The sequence below is a fragment of the Sphaerodactylus townsendi genome, linkage group LG11, assembly GCF_021028975.2.
Source record: "Sphaerodactylus townsendi isolate TG3544 linkage group LG11, MPM_Stown_v2.3, whole genome shotgun sequence".
Classification (NCBI taxonomy): Eukaryota; Metazoa; Chordata; class Lepidosauria; order Squamata; family Sphaerodactylidae; genus Sphaerodactylus; species Sphaerodactylus townsendi.
The window spans coordinates 56023663-56048259 of record NC_059435.1 but is presented as its reverse complement, the minus strand read 5'-3'; the positions used below and the strand labels follow the sequence as shown (position 1 = coordinate 56048259).

Genomic DNA, 24597 nt, shown 5'->3' with positions numbered 1-24597 from the left:
CCGGAGAACATGGAAATCCAATATGTAACGATTAATCTGTATTTTAAAATACTCTCAAGCTCTGTGAAACTAACCAAGAATACTTTCAACCTACAAAGCATTTACGCAAAAACATTTAAGCAGTTTCAAAATTATTAGAGTTTTCCCACTTTCTAAAAAATGTCGATGCTGTTCGTTTCAGGCCCTGACCGAGCTGGTCCCCAGCGACATTCCCCTCCCCGCGGGCTTTAATTCTCTTTTTTTAAAAAAAACAAATAATTGGTACTTCCTCAGTTGGAGTGAACACATTTATTTATGAGTTATTTAAATTAACAAAATCAAACCCGTGGTATAAACATAATCCCCCCACCCCCATTTTGACAAAAAGTCATTACTTGGTTTTTGGGAGGTGGGGAGCCCACCTTTCAAGCAGAACAGACACTTTCATTCGTAAAGAACTCACTACCTTTATTTTTTTTTCAAAAGCGTTTGAAACGACCAAGACAAACTTTCTCCATTTTGAGAACTCCCACTCGCCTTCTTCACCGCCATCACCCTCTCCTAAACCCAAATGTAGTACATTTGATTAGTTTAGCATTTAATGTCGTCGTCCCACCCCCCCTCCCCAATTGTTTCCGGCCAGGATTTTCTTCCCCTCCCTTGAAAATCCTGTTTCAAAAACCCACCACCGAGCAGATGTTTCCCTTCGCATCAATCCAGCGCGAGGCCTCTACTTTCCGCGGCTCACGTGAGCCCCGGTCTAGCTCCCGGCCGCCAATGAATAAAAACAAGCGAGACCCCTTCTCCTTTCCCCGGTTCGCGTGGTGGAAACCCGCGCGTAGCTGAGAGGAGAGGAGGGGAAAAGGGAAACGCGAACTCGCGCCTTTTCCCCGTCTGCTTTTCTTGGGGGGTGCCCCGACTCAATGAGTTGCTCAGTAAGTTGCCTCCCCTCAGTGCAGCGCCACAACAAGGCGAGCTTTTTCGTCTCAGAGGAGCGAAGGCGGCAGCATGAACCCGCGGCGGTGGCGGCTGCCTGGCGAATAATGGAGGAAGCCCGGGAGCTGCGGCTCCGTTTCCTCTCCCCTCAAGCAGGCTGTTCCCATGCCCGCTCGCTGCAGTTTCGGCCTGGGCCGCCTGCAAACTCTCCGCCTTCCCTGCAACGGCACTTCCTGGCCCAATGAGCCCTCAGCAGCTCGGCGGCGCCTTCCAGCCTCCCTCTCCCCGCCCGCAGTCCCCTTTTTTCTTTCCTCCTTCCTTCACTCTCGTCAGGCGCCCTCCCATCTCCCTCTGCGCTCCCTTCCCGGGCCAAGGCCTCCCTCTCTGCCCCAATCGTAGGCCGGCCCCGTGAGGCCTGGTCTGGCTCGCTCTGGCGGCGGAGTTGGGCCCTCCAAGGAGCAGCTTCTTCCGAGGCCTCCCGCCAGCCGGCTTAGTCCTCCACAAGCAGGCCTCTCAATTGACTCTCGTTTTGTAAGCGACACCCACAAATTCATTCTTTCACCTGCTCGCCCTCAACCTCTCTCATCAAGCACAATGCAAAGGGCTCCGGGCTGGGAGGGAGGCGGAGGATTATGGGCTTGGCTGCCCGCCAGCGCCGCTCCTCGTCTCCCGCCCGAGGTCCACGGTTCCAATTAGGCCGACCTGCGAGAACTCCCGTGCAAAATCCCTTTGCTGCCACTGCCCTGCCAGCTGGCCTCGGTCCTGCTCGTTATTATTATTTTCTTCTCTGGCTCTCGCACGGCCTAGACGAGAAGCCTGCATGCTTCCCTTCTGCTGTTACGGCACAGCCGCCTTCACATGAGGCACAGCGATTAAAACCAAACTGGCCACTGGGCGAAGAGCTGCATTGCTGGCAAGCCTGGGACAGGCCATCGATCAAAGCAAACCCTGGCCTGGCAATCTCCTCAGTTTCATCTAACTCAAGTGAACAAAATCCTGGCTTGTCACTGCCCACCAGCAACCCATGTAGTGCCCGAACCTAGGCACATTGGCTCTGAAGTAAATTGTAGGAAATAGGGTTTGAAGCCTGTTTATTTTTTATTGCTAAACAGGGTGAAATCCCAGCGTTTTAGTTTCCATGTGCCATGCTCACTTTCTGCAGTATATTTGACTACCCTTCTCTTCTAGCACTACTGCAAAACTAAATGCCTTTGTCCTCAAGATTTGTAGTTTACAAAGAAGCCAGTTTTTAATGCAAAAAGTTTTGTAGATGATACACAAAACCAAGAGGACCAACCAACCATTCTCTTCAAACTCCCAACAAATTCTGTTCAATACTACTTATCACTTCAACATAAACCTAAAGATGTGACTTTCTTTATTCTGTTTCCATATTTTGAAGGTGACCAAAGATGCTTTCTGCATTATTGTATTGTAAGGAGTCCTTTTGTTTTGACACTGTGTGAGACAAATTACAACTACTTCTTTCATCTTCCCACCACCACCAGGACACAATTTTTTTATTATTGCAATGGCAGGAAGTGCTACTTTTCAAAGTGGTGCATCTGTTACAAATATATTTGCATCTTTTTCTTAACTATCTTAAATTTCTGGCTGCTAAAATGTTGGTTTGAAATCTATATTGGCAGGGCCAAAATGTAGGCTGTGGAAATGGAGATATGTGAATTAAGGGAAACAAGAAGCACTTAAACGGAAACCTGATGCACAACCTGGTTATGAGGATGTTCTGCCCGCATGGAAAGAAGACCTACTGAATTTCTGGATCGCTGAAAAAAGTATGCATAAAACTTTAGTCTTACAGATAGATTTAAGATGAACAGCACTCTGGCTACTCAATCTTAGGAACATTTAAGTAGCAATAGTTCTCTGACTGTGTTGGTGTTCACTTCCAAATGAGACCCAGAAGATAGCACTCTAAAGCTGAATTGCATTGATTTGTGTGGATAGATGGAAGTAACCCTAGAGTAACTTTATAAAGAATTACATTATCACAGTGCCATCCTAAATAGAGTGCAGGATTTCTTGTGTTTAGTATTGCACTGTTTGTAGCCCATTTCTCTTCTAAGTAGTCCAAAAGGGTTGATTCAGAACAATTAGATGGGAGAGTAATCTTACATTTCAAATAATTTTTTCAAGTTGAAATAAGTTAATGGAATTTATTTCCAAGTAATGCACTTTCCAACAGTTTTAATCAATTTAAACTGAAATATTTGCCTTAATTCATATTTTGATCAAAACTCTCAGATGCTGAAGTAGGATTCTGGGGGAAGGGTGAAACTTCCTAAACACTCTCCAATAAATAAAATGCCAACTTAATTTTTAATGTTTGAAGAAATTGGTTAACAATGTCAGAACTGGATTTTTAATCTGTTTCTAGATAAACTTTCTAGTTAAAGTATAGCAATCCAACTGACAAACCAGCTAAAATGGAGCATTTAAATGGAGGGGGGGGGGCTGGTTTCTTTTCCTTTAAAAACACTTGTCAGTCACATTCAACAGGCAACAACCAGCACCAAATTTTCCTGCCACCCTTTGGAAGTGGACATGAGCACCAAAACAAAAGCCTTGATCTGGATTTGACCATCCACAGAAGGTCAGGCTTTTATTCCAATTTATTAAGGGCGAGAAGGAATTATTCTCCCCGGTGATCAAGAATCCTTCTCCCTCCCAACAGTAGAATTTATTTGTATTGATTGTATCACCAGCAAGAATTTCTCAACCATGTGGTGATGATACCTTCTGTGGCAATATTGCAATCGTTTTCTGTTAAAACTCGGCAGATCTGTAAATTGCAGAGCAATATCTCCTCTACTAAGGAGGCTTTCTGTGTATGCCGTAGGTCTCTTTCGGTTGGTCCCTTTTATACTTCTGGCTGCGATTTGGGAGGCTCCCGAAGCGCCTCTTTCTCTCCCTTCCCCCTCCCCAACTGTGGACCTCTGAGCTCAGCCCAGCGCTGCTCTTTGGCTGCACTTTATCCTTTGGTCTTGTCCTGATCTCGCAGGCTAGAAGGATTAAAAAAAAACAATCAGGCAGTGACCTGAAGATATTCCAGATGCTGTTCCCTTCACACGAGTATTTGAGAGCTGTGTGTGTTGCCTTAACCGCTGCAGCAGCATTACCTGAAGTTATAAAAATCATCCTCAGCTCTGAAATATCCAGAGAAGAGGTCGCGAGTTCCCAACCTCCGCAAAAGGAAAAAATTGACTGAGGAGAAAAAGGCCATGCTAGATCTTGGTGCCTCACATGCCTTTAGATCAACATGCACAATGAAAATCATCCTCGGGTCTCCCTCTCTACCCAATTAAAATCTTTGTTTTTTACAACGGAGGAGGTGACGAAGGGGTGTTGTTTTTTTGGGACGAGGAGAGACAGTTTCTAAAAGCTGAAGGATGAGGAAGCAAGTAACCCACTGACCTGTTTTCACTGGTTGCCACCCCCTCCCCCCACCCCACAGTCAGGAAGAAAAGCAGAAACAAAGAGTTCTGAACCTTTTGCTTCAAAGCTTGGCTTTGGGGAAATTGGGGAGGGAGGGATGACTGAAGTCTGTGAAGTGCTTAATAGGAAGTACCATGACTCATCATCATAACAGAAATAATTCCTGAGGATAATTCCCTCCAACCACATTTTCCCTGATATTAGTTGCACGATTTGGAATAAAAAGCCCCAATTTCACTCCCCCCCCCTCAAATAGCATGTCTGTTTAGGAACCTCCTGTCTTCTTCCACCGTATTAACTATTGCTGTTGGTTAATAGTACTGATTCATGACAAGCTTTATTTGGGCTCAAATTATTGCTGTCAGAAATTATCATTAATAATTACCTATAATTAATATAGACAGCCCCCCCCCCATCTTGAACACTTTATTTTAAAATTATCCCCACAAGGATAAACAGAGCAATCAAGTTATGCTTGCAACTATTCTGTCTGGAAAGCACTACTACTACTACTACTACTACTACTACTACTTCTTCTTCCTAGGAAGCTGGCCAGGCTAGTGAACAGTACCTCCCTTGTGATCGGCTGCCCCCACCGTCGGTGCAGAGAACTGCACCCTTCGACAGGTATTGCCTCGCTTGGAGCCTGGGAGCCGAGCCGGGGAAAGAGGCGAAATGGGCGGGGCCGAGGGGGGCGATTACGAGAGACTCGAGCTCGGCACGAGCGCGCCCGGCGCGGTGGATTGTGGGTAAGCAAGTGGCCGACCGGTAAAAGGAAACGCGGGGAGGGGAGGGCGAAGGAAAGGAGGCAGGGGGTGAAAGGTCAGCGGCCTGCAGGCTCCGCCCCCCGCGTCCGGGTTGAATGAATGAATGGCAGAATCCCAGACGGGAGCCCCAGGCTCGGCCGTGGTGCCGTTGGTGGTTTACTGCGGCGCTTTCGGCGCGGCTCCTTCTCAGTGCCTCCCTCCCCTCTCGGGGCGGGGGAAGGGGAAGCGGAGGGGCCGCTGCCAGGCAGCCATGCAATGCCGCCTCTGTGCGTAACTTGAAGTCAGGGGCCGCCGGGCAGTCTCAATCTCCTCCCCTCGCTGCTCCCGGACAATGTGGCCGAGGAGGAGGGTTATAAACATGGAGCTGCGCTCCGCTCTCTCACCTCCTCTCTGATGCTGCTGCTTCAGCGATAGGGGGCCAGCCGGCCCCTGGGCCTGGCTGCGGGGCCCTCTCGGCTCTCCCCACCGACTGAGCCTTTCCCTGGGTGGGTGTCTCGTGGGGGGCGGGCTGAAGCTGAATTGTACGGAGGTTCCGGAACCCCGCATGCCCCAACACAAGAGCGCCTCGTGCCGAGACCCGGCACAGCCTCTGTTAGCCCTACTCCCTGCCGATTTCTCGGTCCCGGCTTAGCCCCGAGGCTCTCCGGGGCCAAGGCAGGGCGGGTGGCGCAGCTTTGGCGGCCGAGGCGTCGGAGCCGTTCTGGTCTCAGAACCGTGAAATTCACAACTTTTGCCTGGGCGAGCGGCGGGCTCTGCGGATCTCCCTCGGCGCGCTTGGCTGGTTTCTCAAATCTGCCGCTCGCTGCCCGCTTGCTAAAAGCAGGAAAGTTACTGGAGTTCTCTCCTCCTCCCACCCCCACCCCCACCCCCCTCCCCCTCCGGTGCCTTCTCCTCGCAGAGAAATGGAGGAAGAAAATGCAGCGCCGCGGAGAGAAGTGGTTCCCTTTGTCCTTCCATTGTTTCCCCCGCGAAGTAGCAGCTAGGAAGATAAACACTTACCTTCTCTCCTGGCTGCTGCGAAATCCACACGTTCCCATCGGCTGCAAAATACACAATCCACCTCGGAAAGGGACTAGAAATGTCGGGAGAGTTTCGGTTCTATTCTTTTGCGCTCCCTGCCCTTTCGCAGGCAAGATTAAGTTGCCGAGCACGTTGTTGCAAGCTGTAGCCCCCCGCCTAAGTGAATGGTCACGTTTAGGACCCTCCAAGGCCATCCTAATTCTGCCAGAAGAATCGAGGGTATTGAAGGTCTAAACTTTCAAAAGGGAAGGGGGTCTGCAACTAACCAGCGAGCTGCACGTACACTCGGATTCCTCCCCCCCCCTTTTTTTTTTACACACTGATCGCCCCTATTGCCTTAAGGAAATAAGGGACTCTTTCTTAGCAATTTAATGTTGGGACAGGGGGAAAAAAGAAAGCGAAGTTTGCTCTGTATTTTTTTTTTAGGAACGATGTGCTAAAAGGCAAACTGCTGTGTGTTTGAAATCTACCACCCTTCTGTTTTAACTCGTGGGAGAAAAAGTTTTGAATCGTGAAATGAAAACAAACGAGCTGGTTGTAGAAACGGATGATGGAAAATGTAGCTTGAAAAATTATCGGTGGGGGTGGAAGAGAGGAAGAGTTTTCGGGGTGGGGGATTCTGCTTTCGGTGCGAATTATTGGTGTTGGTGTGTGTTTGGTCTCAGAATGTACTGTTGAAAGAAATCTGTTTGCTGTTGGTTTTTTATTCCAGTGGTTTGTTCATGCTCAGCCTTAAAGGCGCTGGTGCCCCAAACCTTACTTTAATCTGATTATGATGAGGTTTGCTGATACAATGGATACTTAAATTGATCCTCGTGTTTTAGCAAATGGGATAGATTTTCAACCTACTTCAGTTTCCAGGGCTTCCAGATACTCGGAAGGAGGGTCCTGATTGCCAACCAACACCCTCTGGGAGCTCTTAGGCATCTCTAGATTCCGGTTGTGGGTCGAAACCAGAGCAGGACTGCCCCCCCCCTCACATTTTAATATCCCCCTAGTGCTCCAAGTAGTAGATCTGATTCTTTCTTTCCGTTTGTTCTCTGACTCTGTGAGAGTCTTTCCCCCTCCCCTGAAATCTCTGCACATGTGCTGCAGGGAAAATAAAACAAATGCACTCACAAAAAAATTGAAGGAATACTGTTGACGTTTGAAGTTAGTGTCTTTCCTGTAACCCCTTCCCCTGAAAAGTTCTCTAGTTCCTCTTGCCAGCATTCTAAAGAGCTGTTCTGCTCCTTACCAAAGATTCTAATTAAAAACAAAAACTACCACGTAAATAAGAAAGAGGGGAGAAGGCCAGGGTTTTCTTTGCCAGCCTTTAATTGCGAAACATTCTAGAGTTGTAAACATTCCTTATTTATTCTGCCCAAATAGGCAGGCATTGTTGCAATCATAATGATGGTGTCCTTTAAACTGGCTGATAGCAGAAGAGATAAGGGAAAGCGCCTGTAGATTCAGATCAGATCTCTCTCTGTCTCATTCCCCCTCCCCCCTTCCTGGGTCACCAGAATCCCCACAGTCCTTGGAGATGAGGAGGGCTGGAAGACCCTGGAGCCTGACCATTCCTTGCCTCATGAAAGTGATTTGTACCACATAGATAATTTGGTAAAATCCATAATCTTCGGATCTTCTATATTTGCAATTGCCTTTTTGCTGCTGGCATCCATGGAGATGGGGAGAGGTGTGCTTTTTCTCACTGTAAGTTAGGATGGGTTTGTTTATTTGTGTTGCACTATATCTTTTGCACTCCAGTCTAGGCATTTGCCCACCTGTACCTAAGCAGCACAAACGGGTTCCCCGCCTTTGTTTGCTGCACCTTTGTGTCTAATTAAAAATGCACACTTTGAGGACCCTTGCAGAACAAAGCCTCCCCAAATCCCCTTTACGTCCAAGGATTTGCAAATTTATAAAGGCTGCATTGAATTCTGGATGGGTCAAGGGGCAGAAAAAGGGTAGAAGGTCACTGCATTTTGATTATGGGTCAGTAGGCAACATGGCTTGCAGTTTGTGTCCCCAAAAAGTCTCCTCTTTAAAAAATGAGGTTTAAAAACAACAAGGTTAAGTAAGGTTTTTTGGGGGGAGGGGAGGGAGTAATTTAAGAAAACAGCATCTTAAATATAGCAAGAACATACATCCATGTGAGAAAACAGCGCTTGGGAAGAGTGGGGGAGACCTTAACAGCGCTATAAATTGTTGCTTTGTTTACAAAGAAGCAACTCAGAAAACTAGTGCTATGCTTTCCAGCAACTCAGCTGTAGGTTTTCCGGTGTTAGGAAAGTGTCCCAAGTACTGTTTTAATTTTGAAAAGGTAGCCATGTTTGTTATTTTTTAAAGTGCATTTTTCAGGTCTATTGTCCCATTTGGTTGAATTTAAATAACTTGGAGGGGGCTTTGTGACCCTTTTTGATAGGTTTCTGGCCTCTTTGTTCCTATTCCCCAAGCCCCCTCCCCCTCTTAGTAAACCACTTCGGATGTGTTATAGCGTCAGATACCTATAACCAGTGTGCAAGCGGTGAATATCTATTTTAGATTGCAAAATGATATGTTTTTACGTCTGAAAGGGGAAATAAAAATCCTTGTTTATAATCAGGCTAACCTTGGAAGATTAAGTCAGGCCAAGCGGAAACAGGTAATAATCAAGAAGAAGATAATCAGAAGGCAGCCAAGGCAGTGTAAAAATGCACCAGGATGGGGAGAATTGGACAAGTTAGTGAAATGGAGGCTCCAAGTGCCTCCGCATTTCACAAGTAAACCTTTAAAAGGCTGTAAATGGTGCTCTGAGTGACTTGCCCCAGAAAGAAGAGGTCAACCTAGATTGCAGAGCTGTTTAAACATCATCATGATAATACAATGAAAATATATCAAAGCACAATGTAAGAGGACGTTTTCCAATACAGGCCGCTGCCACCCCTCTCTTCCACCAACGCACCTTTTCCTTCCCTCCCAAACAACAAGCTGTTTCCAGGATTTTTGATACATGTTTTAACACCATAGGGGAAAAAGAAAAGAAAAAAGAGGCCACGGTCCACATGCAATCTGAGATCAATGGGAATAGGTTTACAGCAGTCGGTGAGGAATATTATTTTTCTTCCTTATTTTCTAATGAGGTTTTGTTGTGGGCCCAGACCGCTTCAGACTGAAATATCATCTAAGGTAAAGAAATCCTAGCTACAGTAGGCGTGTAGATTTACAGTCTGTGGATACTCCATGGGAAAAAAGGAGCACATTTGACTGATATTCTGTGTGTGGGTTGGTAGGAGAGGGAGGGAGGGGGTAGGGGAGGCTCTCAGCAACGTCTCAGCAAGACTGTGCACCAATTCTGAATGAGCTCCCTTAATTTCACTAGGCCTAAGAAAGGTGTAACTGTAGACAGATTTGAAGGGAAGATCCCTTGGTCCTCCTGAAACCGGTGCCTTCCAAAACAGCTCGAATTCTAGAACTCCAGTGTTAGGAAGGAACCGGCTGCGGAAGGGTTGCAGGCCCAGGCGAGGGTGTTCAAGCTCTGGTTTCACTGCTTGGTGGATCCATGGGCAGCTGGTATTTCCCCTGAAAAGGAAGACGGCAGGCAAACTCTCCTGGCTTTGCAAAGGCAATGGCTTTCAGCACAACTCACAATGCCGTGAGCTAAGCGTGCAAGGCACAGCTTGTTATTCTCATTGATTTACACACCCAGCCAGGCCTATCACATCCGGAAGGATTCCCTCTAGTAAACCGCTTAAATAGCAGCCTAGAAACTGGAGGATCTTGGAAGCGATTCTCCCTGAGGCTCATTCCCTGTTCCTCTGCAGGCCTCGCAGTATGATCCTAAAAAGAGTGCCCCCAAATTGTCAGTGTGATTTGTTCTCAATAAAACGTGATTAAGATGGCACCGTCAATTGGTGTAAATTCTAATCAGACAACCTCAACTGCTTTGTGGAGCGGCCTTTTTGACAGTATGACCACCTTGTGCTTTTCCTTTATGAGCGCTGCCTGCATCTGTTGTTCAGGCAGAGAGGCGTAAATACTTGCATAACTTGCAAAGACACCCTAATTCTGTCCTCCCCCCCACAACCCCTCCACCTTTGCCAGCTTTCCCATTCATAATTGAAGCTATAATCGTGGGCTGCTATCGATCGCAATCCCTTATGGAACGCAAGGAAATCTTTTGGCAAGTCTCCAGCCTAGTTTTCTTTTTCTTTTAATGGGAACACCGACTTCCAAGGGCTCTGAAGGAAGAACCTGGACTCTCAAAGAAGGTGGGTGACCTCAAGGAAACGGGTCCTCCTCTCTATCATCCCGACCCCCAATGACCCCCAATCCAAATGAGGAAGTTTTGAGAAACAAAAGACTGCCTGGGTAGTTTGGTGGGAGATTTGTAACTCTCTGAGAGAGATTGGAACATGACTTTCACTTGTAGTGTAAAGCGTTTACTCCAGGTTCATTCATTCATTCATTGTCCCCCTCTCTCCCCCTTGGCTCCCCCCTCCCCACTGTAACCGTGAAGAGTCAGATCAAGAAAGCAAAGGCCTGTCCTTGGACCTGCATGGAAACCTAGGCTTGCTCAAGCCCTTTGCTTTCAACTTCGGGAGGAGAAAGCGAAGAGAGGAACAAAAACTGACAACTATAGTCATCATGTGGGTGGAACGGAAAGAGAGAGCTGAGATCCCCACACCTCATTTACTTGAGAGTCAGCCCTGGGCAGACAGGGTTAGACTCTGCTCCACAGAGCAAAAGGACTGTTAATTCTGCAGTGAAGTGAGAGAATATCAGGGCTGTACTTGGTAAAAACTAGAAGGGGGGAGAGAGAGAATAGAACATCGGAACACCTAATGCACTAAAGGAATTACCCGATTTTAGTCCCCTGACTTTATGAAGAAGATAGAGAGGGCTGGATCCAAGACTTAACAGGTTTGGGGATGGGCTGAAAGGAATTCCCTCATCTCCATACAAAGATGATTAGTAGTAAGGAAAGGGAAGTAGCAGTGGGGGTGTGGAAGATTTTCAAAGGTCTTTCCTTCCTTCCTTCTTTCCTTCTTTCTTGCTCTGTCCCACTCTCTCCCCCTCCCCTGTAAGCCCAGCAGCTGTTTCCCCTGGAAACTTTGCTTGCAGCAGCCCCAGAAGCAGAGGCGATGTCTCTCCTGGGCGAGTGGGGAAAGCGAGGCCATCCAGATGCGACTCGCCAGGGCTGCTGCAAGGAGGCATTCATTGTTCTGTCCGTGCTCTCCCTTTCTCTCCTGTCTCATCCAAATAGTCAGAGATAGGGGAAAGATGTCTAGATATCCACACACACAAGCAAAGGGGGCAGGGTAGAGCCTTCCCAAAGTTGGAGAGAGCGCATTTATAGCTGGGGGCTATAAACAACAGTATAGCTTACTTTTCTGAACCCTAACCTTTGCAGGTAGAGTTCATTCAGTGGGCTTTCTCAATTTCCGGGTGCCTTCATCCATTTCGACTCCCCCACCCTGTTCTCTGTGGAATTCCTGGGACACTCTGTGTCTTTAGATGTGTGTGTTTGTGGGAAGTTTGCATTTTACCTCATCATGCAAAAGGGCCCTGAAAATTAAATGTTCTTTCTGAAGAGTAGGGCAACTTTCATTCTTTCTTTCAACATGAACTTGCCAGTCTGGATCAGTGGAGCAGAGGGGCTGGGAGGTCTTGAATGAGAAGAGAATCCTTCCCACATATGCCATTCGCCCTCTGTTTCTTACTTTGAGGAATTCTGGATGCCTTACATCCTTGGCACTTGGCAGGAGCTACTGGAAAACCAGGAGGGTTGTGCTTCAGACCTGATTGTAGCTGAGAATCGATTCACACCTCCATCCACACAATCCAGCTAAATTGAAGAATTTGGACCCCCCCCCCCCAAAAAAAAACCACATTCGACTGGGCTCCCTTCCTAGCTCTGCTTCTGGGTGTGGCTGGGGAGAGGTGGCTGGCCAGCTTTTAACCTCAGGAACCTAAAATGTATTTGGAAAGGTTACTGTGCCAGGCTTTGGGGAGGGGGAGGGGAATATTCCCCCCTTCTGTCCATGGGGCCAACATTAGCCAGAGGTCACTAGGGAGGGGTGAAAGTTCGAGGCAGAGGAGTAATTTGCGTGGCTCTCACAGAACAGCAACCTGTATTCTGAGATTTGACTCGGGTAGGCTTCGGGAGAGCCTCCATTTCTGGCCCACACACCGGTTTCATAGAACGTCTGAACGTCCCTCCCCTCCCCCCAAAGATGTAATCTAAAATGCTCCCCACTATCGAAGTCTCCTTATTGCGGGGGGGGGGGGAGAGGGAGATAGCCAGCGAGAAACTGAACTTGCCCAGGCTACAAGAAATTCTTCCCCAGAACAATTCAGGCTCTGCAAAGCATCCTTCTGACCCACGGCAACTTCCGTCTTGGCCTCCTCCTTTTCTTCCTTTTCGTGGTTCTATCGCCTTCTCCCCCCCCCCCACGCCTCCTACCCCCCCCCTTCCTCGGTGGTAGTCAGCGACACGCAGGGCAATCCTGGCGTGGACTCGAGGAAAAGAGGGGACCCTTCTCCTGCGCCTGCACGGTGAACTGTGAAAAGTGGATACATTTCGGGCTTATCTATGCTTTGTTATGGGTCTGACGTGAGTCCACGTCCCGATCTCTCTCCCCCCCTTCTTCCAACCCCCTCCTCCTCCCCCCCTTCCCCAATATCACAGGCAGAATTTCAGTTAAAAGTGTTACAGTATTACGGGGCTGGAACTCAGGATAACCATACAAGCCCCCAAGAAATCTTAGCAGCAACAACTTAGCTATTGGCTGAAGAGAGAGAGAAAGCGAGAACGCAAGAGGAATAAGCGGGGAGGGAAGAAGGATCCAACCTAGAGAACGTGAGTAGTACTCTCATTGTCCCAGTCGTTAGCAGCAAAACGGCAACAAATAAGCACTAGTTTTTGATATATTTTTTTAAAAATAAAACAACAAGAAGGAACTTTAAAGCCTCGGTGAAGAAAAAAACAGACGAGGAAGATTCCCATAGCACACAATGCAAGGGGGAAAACCGCCCTTTTAAAATGGTTACTCGGTCCTGGCCACCCCCTTCCCCAATCATCCCTAGGTCTCGAGAATCCCCAGAGTGGGAGAAATTAGCCCCGTTTATTCTCCTAAAGAGCCCGAACGGGTTTCCAAATTCTGCCTATTTCTTAAAGCCCTCCACCCCTTTCTTTAAAAAAAAAGGCAGGAAGAAAGAAAGCAAAACCCCCTCCGCCGGGCTTCCAAATCCTTCCCTTCGGAAGCCAGCGCTGCAGAGCGAGCTCTGGGCTGGCTCCGAGCTCCGGATTGTTTAATAGAAAGATTTATATACTAACAGTATTATTTACTTTGGGAGGGGAGGTGGCGGTCTGAGGGTATGCTAATTAGCCGGAGAATTTTGAGGTGGGGGGAGAGATGGGAGGTGGGTGGAAAAAAAGGGGTGGAATATCAATTTTTATTGCATCACCTGTCAGGAGTGTCCAATCAGCGCTGGCTTTAGGGGAATTAATTGATGAAGGTGTCTCCGGACGAGCACACTACACTTTGTCATTTGATTTGGAGCAAAAACGGCGGCGGGAAGAGCGGCCCTTCGGCTCCGCTGGCCTCGCAGTCGCCCCCTTTCCGCCACATTCCTTTATCCTGGCTGGGCGAGGGGGGGAAGCGCAGCCAGCCAAAGGGCACAGGTAGCCAGCCGGCCTCAGCCCCCGTCCTGAAGCATCGGGGCCAACCCAGCCGATCCCCGCGGGGCACGTTTCCTCTCCCCCCTTTCCATCCGAAGCTCTCCCTCTCTGATTCCCCCCCCCCCCAAAGTTTGATCAGGAATAACAGGCTTTGTTCTTTTTCATTCAGCAGAATGCCTTGAGACCAAGCCAGCACCTGGCTGAGGATTTTATAGCTCTCTTTTCTCCTGCTCTGCAACCTCCCCCCCCCCCGCCCGCGCTTTGGAGGGTGGTGTAGATTTTCGCCCCCTCCCTTCCTGCCGCTGCCAGCCGTCCTCGGGGGCTGGGGACCCCCGCCGGCCTGCCTTTTTATGCTCCCCCTGGCCCAATGCTGGGACTCATTTAAGCCCCGCCATGGGAGACTTGAAGTCGGGCTTCGAGGAGGTGGACGGCGTGCGGCTGGGCTACCTGGTGATCCAGGGCAAGCAGATGTTCGCCCTCTCGCAGGTCTTCACGGATCTGCTGAAGAACATCCCGCGCACGACGGTGCACAAGCGCATGGACCACCTGAAGGTCCAGAAGCACCACTGCGACCTGGAGGAGCTGCGGAAGCTCAAAGCCATCAACTCCATCGCCTTCCACGCCGCCAAATGCACGCTCATCTCCCGCGAGGACGTGGAGGCGCTCTACACCTCGTGCAAGACCGAGCGGGTGCTGCGGGCCAAGCGGCGCGGCCCCGGGGCCGCCCCCGACCCCCCCGGGCCCGACCCCTACGCGGCCCTTTGGAAGGACGCCGGCAAACTTTGGCTGGGCTGGGACGGCGCCGTGGCGCCCAAGAGCAAAGCGTGGCGGGCGGCCGAGGCGGGCGCCTTCCTACCGGCCTCGGATCTACCTCACTTTTGGAGGCCGGCCCCCGCGCAAGGCTCCCCGGGCCTGGGCCGGGCGGCCGGCAAAGGGGCACCAGACTATGAAACCGGCCCGCTGGGGCCCCGCTACGTCTCCCTGGCCGCGGAACCGGCCTATTTCCGGAGCCTGCTCTGCTCCCGGCATCCGCACTGCTACTACCGCTCCTCCGCCGCCATGACCTGCCAGTCCAAGCTCGCCGCCGCCGCCGGCCCCGCAGGTAGCCCGCTGGCTCTGGGCTGCCGGACCAAGCGGGAGAAGGGCGGCCCGGGCCGCTGCGGGAGGCGCCTGCTGCTCCTGCCCCGCGCCTGCAAGCTGAAAGGCGGCCCGGCGCCGCGGCTGCCCGGCCTGGGCGGCTTCCTGGCGCCGCCGCCGCCGCTGCTGCATCACGCCTGCCCGGAGAGCTACAGCAGCGACTCGGACTCCAGCTCCTACTCGGACCTGGCCGCCAACGACTCCGACTTCTGCTCCAGCCTCTCCAGCACCAGCAACTCGGCTTCTTCCGAGGACGACGAGGACGAGGACGAGGAAGGCAGCTGCGCCTCGGATTCCAGCGAGCTCAGCTCCGACGAGGACGACGACGAGGAGGACGAGGACGAAGAAGAAGAAGACGAGGAGGAGGAGGAGGAGGAGGAGGAGAGCAGCTCCGAGTCGGATTCCAGCTCGGGCTCCAGCCAGGTCTCGGTGCAGAGCATCCGCTTCAGGCGCACCAGCTTCTGCCCGCCGCCCAGCCTGGCGCCGGCCGCCCTCCTGTACCACCCGCGCTGGGCCGGCCGCGAGGAGCCGCCGCGGACCATCAAAACCGAAGCCCCCGAGGACCAGCAGGAGGAGTGGACCCGCTGCTGGGCCCCCAAGGCCGAGCCCGGCGTGGGCTTTGAGGAGCTGGGGCCGGCCCGGGGGGGCTGCGAGGGACTGCTCTCGGCTGGCCGCCCCCCTTCCCCCCGACCGGACCCCGCCGCCTTCCCTTCGCCCAGCCCAAAGAGCAGCCAGGCTTTGCCCCAGCCCCGGTGCCCGCCAGAGGCCAGGAAAGGCCGGCCCGCCAGCCCCCCTCCGCTGCTTCCTCCCCCTCCGCTGCCTCCAGAGATCCCTGCCGCCGCTCTGGGGGGCTTGCCCAGGGAGCCCCCCCAAACCCCCGACCCGCCGGACTGCCGATGGTGCCCCTGCTCGGACTGCTCCTGCTCCCAAAGCCCGCCCGAGGTGGCGGCCTCGGCTGCTGCTGAATGTCCCGGCCCCCCGGCGCCCGGCCCCCTCCTGCCTCTTGTGCCCATTGCCCAGATCAAAGTCGAGGACAGCAGTGCCAGCGCCGAGTACGGAGCCCCCCCGTCGGCCAGCCCCAGTCGGACCCCTCTCAAATGGGAAGGCGGCCCGACGGAGCCCAAAGTCGAGGCGGACGGTGAGGCCTCGCCCCCGGCCAGCCCCGCGCCGCCACCCCGCGAGGACCTGCTTCTGCCCGCCAAGGAAGACCCCGGCTGCAGCGACGAGCCCCCCAGCCCTCGCTCGAGCCCCCCGCCGCCGCCCTCCACAAGCCAGATCCTCGCTGCATGCACTTTAGGCGCTGCTGCTGCTGTTGCTGCCAAACCCGAGGATGGGGAATACAAATTCGGAGCCAGGGTGAGGAAAAACTACCGGACTTTGGTGCTGGGCAAGAGAGCCATCCTCCCCAGCCCGGACCCGCTCAAACCAAATCTGAAAACGGCCCGGAGCCCCCGGCCGCCCCCGGGGAAACTCCTGGACGCCCCCGAAGGAACACTGGATGACTTGGCGGTTCTCAGCCGGCGCAAACGGGTGGCCAGCGCCGTCGCCTCGGCCGTGAAAAGGCCCTTTAACTTGATGGGCAATTTTCCCTGCCCGCCCTCCTTGGTGGTTGGCCTCGACGGGGATTTGTTGCCAGCCTACACCTTGAACACGGCCAGGGATGGCCAAGCACCTCCCAAGGCCCATCCTGTCTGGAAATGGCAGCTGGGCGGGGCAGCAATACCTCTTCCACCCAGCCACAAATTCAGGAAATTTCATTCATGAGCCAGATTGAATGGGAACATTACTTTATTCTTGATACCCACCCTTCCCAATCCTGCCTTTCCATATGCTTTTGAGAATCTGCCCTCGAGGGCTTCTCCCGCCAAGGTCTTATTTTTCACAAGATTTTTGTTTTGGAATCCTCATTTTTGGAATCCTGATTTGGAATCCTATTTTTAAGAAGACGAGAAATTGGATTACTATTTTCTTTGCCATGGAAGCAACTGGGGGGAGGGAAGGGAAGGTCTAACATTCCACAGACTACTTCAGGTGAAAGACTCAAGTTTATTAAAAAGAAAAAAAGATTTTTTTTAAAAAAAAGAAACTCAGTGAAATCTGCTAAAGCTGGAACACTTTACTGTCTCAAAATGCTAATAATGCACCCGGTACCTCAATTCAACTGCTGCGAATAAATGTTTGGAAAAGGTTGAATGATAACAATTCGAATGAGCCATTAATATGTATGCACTAGATTTCAAACCTGGAAATCTAAGCATTCAGTTCAAGTTTGGTCAGTGAGGAGGTTTGCACAGTAAGGATTCACTATAATTGGGGTGGGGAACAGTCTGCTTTGTTGTCAGGTCTAAGGTCTCTTCCTTTGCTCAATTTCCCCCCTTTCCCACAAAACCAATTCCACTCCCGCATTTATCGAATATTGGCAGCAGGATGTGTCTTTCCAGCACTGGAAAAGTTGCCTCTTTGGCCTACTCAGTACATTTTGGAAGTATATTTGAAGGTAGAAAGAAAGGTGTGATCCAGAAAAGAAAAGAAACCCAGCAACAAACCACTCTAGCCTGAGAACCAGCCACCATTTGGGAAGGAGAAGTCATGGGTGTCATATATTGGCTACAGTAGGTGCTCCAGCATGTCTTGCAGCTCAGACCTGTGCACCTTCGCTTGGGAAGCCTCTCTGAATCCCACTGGGGCCTGCTCCGAGTAAATATGCGTAGTGTCACTTCAGCCTCAAAATCAGTGGGATTGTCCTGGAATTAGGAGTAGCTGTAGTTGTATGGAAATTTGTGGGATTTCCACAAGATCTGATCCTTCCAGGGTGGAAAAGCTGGGGAAAAATCTGACTTCTCTTGTCCCATTGGTGGACATCAGAAGAAACTGCAGGGTTTTAAAAACAACAACAACAACAACAACCAGCAGGATAACTATCAACAGAGATCCCAGTAGAAAGAATATTCCCTAAGGAGAATCCTATACTCTCGGTGGCTATTTTAGCACCCAAACTCAGGCGTTTAAACCCCAGGAGATGTCACTGTTTTTCTCTTATCTCTGGAAATTTGATCTCTCCCCCCCCCCCCCCCCCACAATCTTTGTAGCAGGAACATTTTTTTACTGCACGTGACAATCAGAGGCAATTGTCTATATTTGCACTTAATCTCGACATAGTTGAAACAGGCTGACTTCTAGAGTCTAGCCTTTGGTAAGACATGCCGGTGTAATATGTTGTGATAATGGAAGCAGTAAATCAAAATGATGAAAATTTGCACTGTTGGAAAAAGCATGCTTTAGCTTTATTTTCAATTAAAACACTGTTTTGAAAGAAAAAAAGTAATGATTTCATACACTTCTTGCAGGGTTAACCATTGTTTCCTGATTGGGGTGTGTGTGCATGAGAGAAGGGGAGGGCTGGATAGAAGGAAATACTGTTCCAGGGGTTGATTAGAGATTTTCATGGAACTGTGATGCAAACAAGTAAGCCAACAAAGTTAAGGTAGTGGTCCATATTGATTGGGGGTGAGGGAGAGAGGTCGAAGGCAGAAAGGAAGCTTAGCAAAACTGTAGTAGGTACAACTCAAAACTGAAGGTTTGAGAAGAAGGGATCAGAGGAGGTGCTGAATCCACATTTAAATCCTGCCTTTTCCTTTGCCACAAAGTTCTGAATGGATCCCCATGCCTCTTCCTAAATTCCATCCATGGAGCAATTTCAGGAAGATATGTATTTTTCTTTATCATAAGCAAATAGATAAAAAACAATGAAATGTTTATTCTGGGCCTCAGAACCCACACTCCCTAGCAGAGTTCGCTTGACCTTGTGTTTAAATCCCAGTAATTTCTGCCCTATTCCTACCTTCCCCAACATACTTCTCTTTGTCTCTCAGTTGGGTCCAAACAGACATTAGTTAATTTAATAAACATACACACACAGGGTTGTTATCCTCTTTTTGTGGAAGAGTACTGCTGGGCCAAATATGTTTAGAAATAAAGGGGTTTTATGGCAAAAACCCCCCCCCCCTTCTTCTTCTTCTTGGTCTCACACAGGTTGGCCTTGTCGACTGGGTGCTGGCAGGCCCTGTTCAAGTGCCATGGTCTCCAAAGGAAATGCTGCCAGAGCCTTGCGTGTGTGTCTGGAGAGGAACCAATTACAGCCTTGTGTCATCCAAATATCCCAGCCTCAGGCGTAGCCATCCCCCTCTTTCCTTCCTAAGCAGAGGCTTGGTTGCAAAAGCTCTTCCTTGCCAAAACAGCCATAAAAGAGGCAAAGTTGCTAAGGCAGGTCCGTTTCCCCCCCCCCCCCCCCCCCAACTAGCCAAGTGGACTCTCTGTGCCTCTGTGCAATTGGCTTCGAAGCCAGGGCTCATGACAAGGCAGTTCAGCTGGGCCTTGCCTGGAAAAAGGCATGAAACACTGGCCTCATGTTTGAGAGGCCTGTGCTAATAAGTGCGTGTTCAGGCAGCTACAAGCACTTGGTGGCTTTAAAAAAAATATGGTGCCTTGTTCTAACCTCTGCTTCTGTAAATTGCAGGGACTTACTTATTGCAGTTTCCAAGATCTGCATGAAAAACATTCAGGATTGCTGGTGGAGGGGCATGAAGCAGCTTTTCGGCCTACTTCCACCTCTCCCCCCAAACCTGCACAGTGAAAAGATCTCCTCTTAACTCCCCCCCAAAAAACAACCCAATAATTTTCATAAGTGACCACCTCCACTGTAGTGCAAGTCATGAAAAAATGCATTTGATTTTGTGGGATGGGGTGGGGCAGAACTGATATTCAGTGTTGCTTTATTGGAAAGAAAATGCAGAGATAAAAAGGAACGTCTCAGATCCTGTGAGGTGTTTCTGGGTTCAAGTTAAAAATTCCTATCAGTTCCATTGATTCTTAGTTTTCTAGGGCCATTAGACTACATCTACTTTAGAGGTTATTTCACAACTCACCCTTGCTTCAGAGCAATCCCATTCATTGGCACCCTCTGGATCACAAGTTTGGGGATAGCATTATGGAGCTGTTTAGTTTAGCTATGCCTCTTTGTTCTCAACCCATCTCTTCCCAATAATATCCAGCAAAGGACATACCAGGTTTCCCCACCCCACAAAATACTTGCTGAAAATATTCCAGATCTCATTGTATAAACCACGGCAGCTTGGGGCCAAAACAAACAAACAAAAATCTGCCCTCCCACAAAACCCAAATAAACACCCAGACAATGGTGAGAGGTGTTTCAAATGTATGCCAGAGGTTTATCTGCAATTCCAGGTTACTAAGAAATATATGGAGAAGAAATGCCCCCCCCCTCCTGAAGACAAAGGAAATGTTGGACTATATATCTAGCCTTCAAAAGGGAACACATCTAAATGCCTTTCAGCAAAATCAGGTCTATTGGCTTAAACAATGTAACATTCAGTTTACAACCCTTTCTTTGAAAAGCGATTGTTTCTACCAGTCATTACTTGACCACAGTGGTATTGCCACCTCTATCTGTGGGCGTAGGTCATTAGATGTATATAGCATATATAATGTATATATAATAGATAACAGAATATATATTATGTACATAGTATATATAATCATAGATGGTTGTTTTTTCTAAGCACCACTATGCAGCAATAAAAGGAAGCTGGTGATTCCTGATCCATGAAAATTGCTGTCCAGTAATTTTCTTGGTGACTTTTGAAATGGGCTCTGGTTCCCCTCCCCCACCCCCACGTTTAAAGGCAAAAGAACTCCCCTGTGCAAGCAACCGGTTCATTACTGACCCGTGGGATGACATCACACCACTCCGTTTACTAGGTAGACTGTGTGTTTATGGGGTGGTTTGCCATTGCCTTCCCCAGTAATTTGGATGCCAATAAATTTTATCTTCCTGCAGAAAGAAGAGCCACCCGACCATGTTTTGGTTTCACTTTACATGTGTGAGCCTGTTAGAAGAGCTGTGTTCGAAAATGGCCTTTTGGAAAGTCAAGACAGTACAGGAAGCTCCGCTCGCTGTGGTTTTTTACGGTTAAGATGGCTTATGTGTGTGTGTGATTCAGCTGCAAATCAGTTGGGGTGGCAGAAACTTTCCCACTAGAGTAGAAGCTCCTGGAACCATTTTCCTTTCCAATACGGGGAGGACAAAGGGCAGGAATCTACCTTGCAAAATTTCCCTGGAAAGCATCAGGCTCGGCAAATCTTTTAAGGATTCCAGCAAAAAGCGCGTTTAAAGAAAATACGATTGAAGGGCGATTCTGAAGGTGATCACGGGCTTTATCGCTGAAGGATTTCTTTCTTTCTTTCTTTCTTTCTTTCTTTCTTTCTTTCTTTCTTTCTTTCCCTGTTTGCAAACCGGAGCGCTTCCTAAAGATTTGTACGCCAGCAAAAAGGATGCAAAATATAAATTATGGACAGCATTGTATGTTGCAATTTGTGCGCGAGGGTGTGTTTGTGTGCGCCTATTCTGATATAATTATTTGCGTTGCCCTGGCTTCCCCCTCCCCTCTCCCTCTCCTTTTCAATCTGAGGAGGCCTCACAAGCCCCAGCGTTAAAAGGCCCGAGATGTTTTGCATGAAGCTCTCACAATAGGGGTTGAGAGAATTGACAGTTTCAAAAACAAGGCGCCCTGTCCTTTCCAGATGCCGAGACCACCTCCCTCCTCCTCCTCCTCCTCCCCTTCCCTTTTCTGCACCTTCTCTCGCCGCTGGTGGCTTTAGGGTGCGTTGCAAATACACGGCAACAGCTGTGTTTGTAAACAGGGGTAGAAGCAGGGGGAGTTTGCCGGGAGCCAGCAACGCAGGATTCCCCCCACAACCGGCCCTTTGCAAAAGCGTGCATGCCGGGGGAAAGAGCAGGCCTTCGCCAGTTCACCCCAATGTTGTTTCGCAGAGAGGACGAAACAGGAAGCGGATCTCTGCGAGGCTCGCGGGCAGCCTCGGGGAGGGGGCTGGGGTCGGTGCCCCGCTTTTGGCCCACAGCAGTGGCCGAAAGCCTCCCCTCCGCCGCCATCTTGCGTGCTTGAAAACAAACTCATGGTGGCTTCTCGCCCCGCTCGGCCTCTCTTCCTCTTTCCTTTCTCCCGCGCCCTGAATGTGTCGCCAGGCGGAAGGACTGCGCCGAGGGGCCGCCCCGCAGGCCCACTCCAAGGTGGCCTCTGCGGCCTGGAGGCTGGGAACGAAGCGGCGGCCTGGGCCCACTTGAGCCTGGGCTCTCCAAGCCGGCCCTTTTGTCTCCTTCCCCCTCTCGAGCTTCCTCCAAACCGCGGCGCCTCCTTTCTCTTGACTAGGCCTCACGCCGGCGGTTTTCTTTTCCGGGTCGCGCTTCAGAGCAGGGCCGCCACACTGGGATGGCCTCTCTGCTCTTCCCCATTCCCGCTTCCTGCCTTGTTACCAGTCGACGCTCTCCCCAAATATACCCCCCCCCCCAGCCGACTCTCGAGGGCTTTGCTCTGTGCTGAACCGAAACGCAGGAGGGGCTCGCAGATAAATAAATCTCCCGCTCTGCAGGGCCAGGCTCCTGTTTCTTTCGCATCCTGCGAGCAGTGGGCAGCAAACTCCCACGGAAGCCAGCAGCGCTTCCAGGCACAGTTTCCTGCGCCATCCTATCCATTTCAGCACGAAACTGGACCGGATTGCGCGGTTAATTTGAGTTCCGGCACAGATTTCCAGAGCCAAAGTTCAGCCACCGGGCACAGAGCTGCGGGGCCTCTCCAGAGAGTATCCACCACTAGCCCTGCCTGATCTGGAATCTGGGGCTGGGTTCCCGGGTCAAAGGACAGGACTCTCAGGTGGACATTAGGATGTGAGGAAAGAGGGGTTGCTTTGCAAATTTGCAATTCCCAGTCCCCACCCCCACCCCAATACAAAGAGAGGATTTAGGAGGCCCCCCAAAAGGAGATGGTGTTCATTCCGGTTCCCGCTCTACCAATATAAAATGGTTGTAGGGAAAACAGATTTATCTGTGTGTGAGTGTGGGAGAGAGGAGGGGGAGGGAGAGAGAAGCCATCCCGGATGGCCAGTTGTGGCGACAGCTTCAGCCCAAAAACGCACCCAGGTTGTTTACTTTGGTGCTGGAGAATGCGCTGGGCGGCTGTAAAGTGTGTGAAATTACGCACCAGTCTCTTAAAGAGTGCCTAATTTCTAGTAAATAGCGGGGCCTTTGTCCGGGGCTTTATTATGTTGTTTCTTGTTAATTGTTGAGAAAATCCCCATTGTGGCGTGTGAATGGCTTTATGGGCTAACCTGGTCAGCGGTGCAATCAGAGGGCAGTAAATGGCCGCCTTGTGGAAGGCAGCCCGGAACAGGCGAGCCGGGGGTCGGCCATGGCCGAGCTGCAGCAGAAACCGGATTAACGCGCCCCGTTTTTTCTGCCCACTTTCTTAGAGGTGCGATTTCCTTCCGATTACACGCAGACTCGAGTTCCTGAGCTGAGGGGGCGTCTGCTATTTTCAGGAAATGTTTCTACAATGCTCTGTAGAATGCTGTGGATTCAGTTGGGGGGGGGGCTCCTTTCGCTTCAGCTCCACGCGCACTGAAATTGGACGTTTGGGCTGGAGGAGAGAACCAACGATTTAGACTTGGAGACCTTGAAAAAAAACTACACCTCCAGGACAAAAGAGAGAGAGAGAGTTGTTTTTCTCGGAAGTAAGCCCTGTGTATTTCCTCTGCGACTAAGCTGTCTAAAAAGCAGGAAGATTTACATTAATGTGCTTCGAATAGACGCGTGAATGGTGGAGAAAGTAATTCTGGGCCAATTCTGGCAGTCTTCAGAGGGAAAGGGAGGCTGGCGAAGAGCAAAACTCAGCTTAGACTTTTCTGAGTTCAGAATGTTTCATAGCCTAAGCAGGGGATTTAAACCAATAATATCTCGGTTCCCAGCAGCCTTTTTCCAAGGTTCCCGAAAGCGCCGGCCTCCTGCATTTCAAAGGAAGGAAACCTCAGATTTCAGCGAGAGAAACCCGAAGAACTATGAAATGGGGAAGGAGGAAAACCCACGTGTGCCTTTGATTTCTCTTCTTTGTTACGACTGGCAACAAACGCCCCTTCAGAAAGGGTGGGAGGCTCGCAAGCAAACGCCTTCGGGAGAGAGCAAAACAGAGCCGGGGGAGAAATAAAACCAGCAGATCCTTCGAAGAGCGATCGGGAGAGCGGGTCCGCTCTCGATCCAGAAGGCCGTTCCGCTTGGCCTGATGTTTCGTAAAAGTCAAGTTTCAAAGGGCGAGGGGGGGAAAGTGTCCGAAATTAAGGTTTGCACAGGGTGGCGGCCACAGGGGTTGCTTGAGAAGTGCAGCCAGAAGGACGGCCCCGGCGAGAGCTCTCGGAGAGCCTGCCTTAGTCAGACCTTTTCCCCCGCGCTGCCTTTCCGAGGAAAAGCAAAACCCGGCCGTCTCGGAGCAGCAGCAGCAGCAGCTCGACTCGGCAGGCCGTGGCGGCCGCTCTCTCGGCGCACGTGTGCCTGCATATTATAAAACGCTCGCTGCGATGAAATGTGGATTGCAGCCGCCGCTTGGGCCCGGCTCTTCCACCTGGCTGTACGGCCTTGGCTGGCTTTCCTCGGGACTCGAGCCGCCGGCAGCTGGAAGCCCCCGCTTCGCCTGGCTGCGGCTCCCTCTCTTCCGGGCTCAGCCTTATGCCCACAGGTCCCCAGCTGCTTGGGGGTGGGGGGAGAGAGAAAATACCGCTCGCTGCTAGCAGCGT

The 24597-nt window shown here is 50.5% G+C and overlaps 1 protein-coding gene and 1 long non-coding RNA gene across 6 annotated transcripts; one reads left to right on the top strand and one right to left on the bottom strand.

The window, feature by feature from the left end:
* Window positions 1-273: 273 nt before the first annotated feature.
* Window positions 274-2009, bottom strand: LOC125441340. The gene is made up of 2 exons (XR_007245825.1): window positions 666-2009; window positions 274-540 (listed from the first exon to the last, which is right to left on the bottom strand). It is a non-coding gene; the product is annotated as an uncharacterized LOC125441340 (long non-coding RNA).
* An 8283-nt stretch (window positions 2010-10292) lies between these two features.
* On the top strand, window positions 10293-18261 carry SKIDA1 (SKI/DACH domain containing 1). Of its 5 annotated transcripts, none has more exons than XM_048511456.1 (2): window positions 10293-10390; window positions 13976-18261. In XM_048511456.1, the coding sequence occupies exon 2, from the start codon at window positions 14197-14199 to the stop codon at window positions 16702-16704; it is 2508 nt and encodes an 835-aa protein (XP_048367413.1). In that variant the 5' UTR covers window positions 10293-10390; window positions 13976-14196; the 3' UTR covers window positions 16705-18261. The 5 variants fall into 5 exon arrangements, with proteins under 5 accessions (XP_048367413.1, XP_048367410.1, XP_048367412.1 ...); XM_048511453.1 differs by lacking the exon at window positions 10293-10390 and adding an exon at window positions 12825-12981; XM_048511455.1 differs by lacking the exon at window positions 10293-10390 and adding an exon at window positions 12825-12981 and having other exon boundaries at window positions 13973-18261.
* The last annotated feature ends 6336 nt before the right edge of the window (window positions 18262-24597 follow it).